Consider the following 2,704-nt stretch of genomic DNA (forward strand, 5'->3'; position numbering starts at 1 on the left):
ACAAGAGTTAGAGGACTGAAACCTCTGGATCCATGAGCTCAAACAAATCTTCCTCTCAGCAGTGGAAAGTCTAACATAAACTGTCATGGCCAGAACTCTAGTAGCCCACCTGGACCATGAAGTAACTTCAGGAATCATGCACGGTGAACAAAGGAATCTAGGTTCCCAACTCCATGAAGCCTGGTCCCACTCCTGAACTTTATCTACCTGAGGGAGTTAAGTGTTGTCTTATTTGAGCCACTGTCATCTGGGGACTTTTTGATACTCATCTGAGTCTACTCCTGACATAGCCCCAGCTTATACATTAGAAAACTGAGGCCTCTCCTAGGCTAGAAACATCCTCCTCTTCTGCCCTTCCACTCACCCAGTATAGTGAGTCTTCCTGCCTAATGATGACCATCAATCCAGCCCCTCCAGTTCCCACCAGAGAATCAAAGGCTAGGGATGTGGCTCAGGTGGAAGAGTACTAGCCTAGCATACACAAGACCCAAGGTTCAAGCCTCAGCACTGCATAAACTAGATGTGGTGGTACACCCTTATAATCCTAGCACTCAGGAAATAAGGGCAGAAGGGTCAGAGTTAAAGGTCATCCTTGGCTACCTAGTGGGTTTGAGGTTAACTTGGGTTATATTAGACCCCAATTACCCACAAAGCCTTGCTCACAGCTCAGGACTGGCATCTGCTCCAATCCCTTGGGGCCAGAGCATCACTCACTGGTGGGCATTCTGACCATCCGCCTATCTGTGGCCATCATAAAGAGACAAACACCTACACCCTTCTCATAAATCTATTAGCCTGGGATGGACAGCCTCTGATGCTTTTAGGAGCCTCACTCACCATAGTTGTCAATAACGCATCTTCCTTCTCTCCTCTTGGGTTCCCAGGACCTGCAAGACCAAAGGAAGCTTCCAGAAATTACCCTCCCTGTGACCATGGCCTGCAGAACGGCACTGGGGACATGCATCCTGGAAAGCCAGCTCTCCTGGGGGCTTAAATATTTAATAGCAATTGGTGTTTACTATCTAACAGACGGAAGGCATTAAAATTCAACTCAGAGCACATCCACCTTCTCCAAAAGCCACCACTGTGCTAGGTCAGACAGTGGTGCTCACTCAATAGTCTGTCTTAAACAGTGATGCCAAAGGAGTCGATCCAGGATAGGAATCTGACTGTCAGAGGAATTTTATCAAATCCATTTCCCCTCTAGAAATCTCCTTCAGCAACCTGGCAAAAGCGTCCAATCCACCGACTGCCCCTAGTGGTGGGGAACTCACTGCCTTGATGTGAGAACTCATTCTAGAATTTCAAGTTGCTTTCAATGCTACTAGCCACCCTGGACAGGTGAGGAAACAAGGGATCAAAGGCAAGAGAAAGGCAGGCCGGTGGTCCCTCAGAAGGGAGTGCAGTCAGATAGAGGGGCTCCTACACTGGCTACTGCTGTCTACTCTATCATTCAGCACAGTGTCTGCCTACTTCTAGTGTCCCCCAGGCCAGCTGCCACCCCAGTGCCTCATCCCAATGAATTTCAACCTGCCAGTGACTCAGGAGGTGGGACCTGGGACCCAGGACCCTGGTGCAGGTTTGGGCCATGCTGGAAACTACTCCATGTGCAGATCCTTCTCACCACTGTCTTTGGTTGAGTGGGCAACCTCGGGTGGCCCAAGGCGACTAGTCCTGTCCTGAGGGGGTGCCCGCATCGTAGAGTCCAGCGCCGGCTCAGGCTCGTCAGAAAAAGGCAGGGGCTGGTTGCTGGTCAGTCCTCGTGGCAATGTCTGCATCAACTTGAGTTTCCGGAACCTGTTGGACATTCGGTTCCACCAGGACTGCACAGAAGGGAGGGAGAAAGACAGCTGCAGAGACAGCAGGGCAGGCCCAGGGACAACGCCGCCACTCCACAGTTTTCCCATCTTTGGTGCCAGGCAGGCATTGCCAATCGGCCATAGCACCCTTCCTAAAAGGCTGTACTGCTCACCCTTTCTAGTAGACCAGAGGGGAAGACCACAGTCTGCCATCCCTCATCTGCTCAGTACAGAGAAACGGGAAGTCAGGCAGGAAGTTGGCTGCTCAGGGCCTTACTGGGAACCAGGGCCAGAGAGAGGCCACAGGGCAACTCACACAGCCTGCATAGCCTCCCTCTACCTACTCTAGAGATGTCCCAGAGAAGAGACAGTATAGGCTCAGGCCATCTGCCACTGTGGCTGATCTTCTTCCAGAACCTGCAGCCCAGCACTGCTCAGGGGCTCCCATCAACCCACAGCACGGTAAGATGGGAGCCATGGGATCCAGATGTCAACTCTGTAAGTAAGACCTGCTTGCACAGGAGACGGGAAGCAGGAGAATGGCAGGCCAGAGCAGCACAGGAGTCTACACATAGGGTGGAGTCCACACATAGGGTGGAGTATCAGTCTGCACTCTTGGGAATAAAGAAGTTTGGCTTTTAACAAGCACAACAGACAGAGACGAGAGAATTTTCTGGCCATGAGAACAGAAACCAGGTGCCTAAGCAGGTTTTCTGGCACTTACAGGAAACAGCCAAGGGCTGTGAGAGCCTCAGTGGCACAGTCAGCAAGTGTCCACAGGCAAAGTGAGGCCCAGCCTAGCCAGCTTAGGGTTAATCCTGCAGGATTTTAAAGATCTCCTCCTTCCATTTATAAATTGGGGTTCTACATCACAGCCTGAATTTCTGACTTGTTTTAAAAAGAGA

At 51.1% G+C, this 2,704-nt stretch overlaps 1 protein-coding gene across 1 annotated transcript; it reads right to left on the reverse strand.

Annotated features, from left to right (window-relative positions):
- Positions 1-834: 834 nt before the first annotated feature.
- On the reverse strand, positions 835-1,922 carry LOC115069165 (ankyrin repeat and SAM domain-containing protein 6-like; the record flags this gene model as incomplete). The annotated part of the gene is given in 2 exon segments (XM_029560372.1): positions 835-887; positions 1,625-1,922. Coding segments are annotated over 2 exon segments (336 nt in total), but the record flags the coding sequence as incomplete, so codon positions are not given.
- Positions 1,923-2,704: the final 782 nt, after the last annotated feature.

The sequence above is a fragment of the Nannospalax galili genome, unplaced genomic scaffold (assembly GCF_000622305.1).
Source record: "Nannospalax galili isolate Female #2095 unplaced genomic scaffold, S.galili_v1.0 C49712810, whole genome shotgun sequence".
Taxonomy (NCBI): Eukaryota; Metazoa; Chordata; class Mammalia; order Rodentia; family Spalacidae; genus Nannospalax; species Nannospalax galili.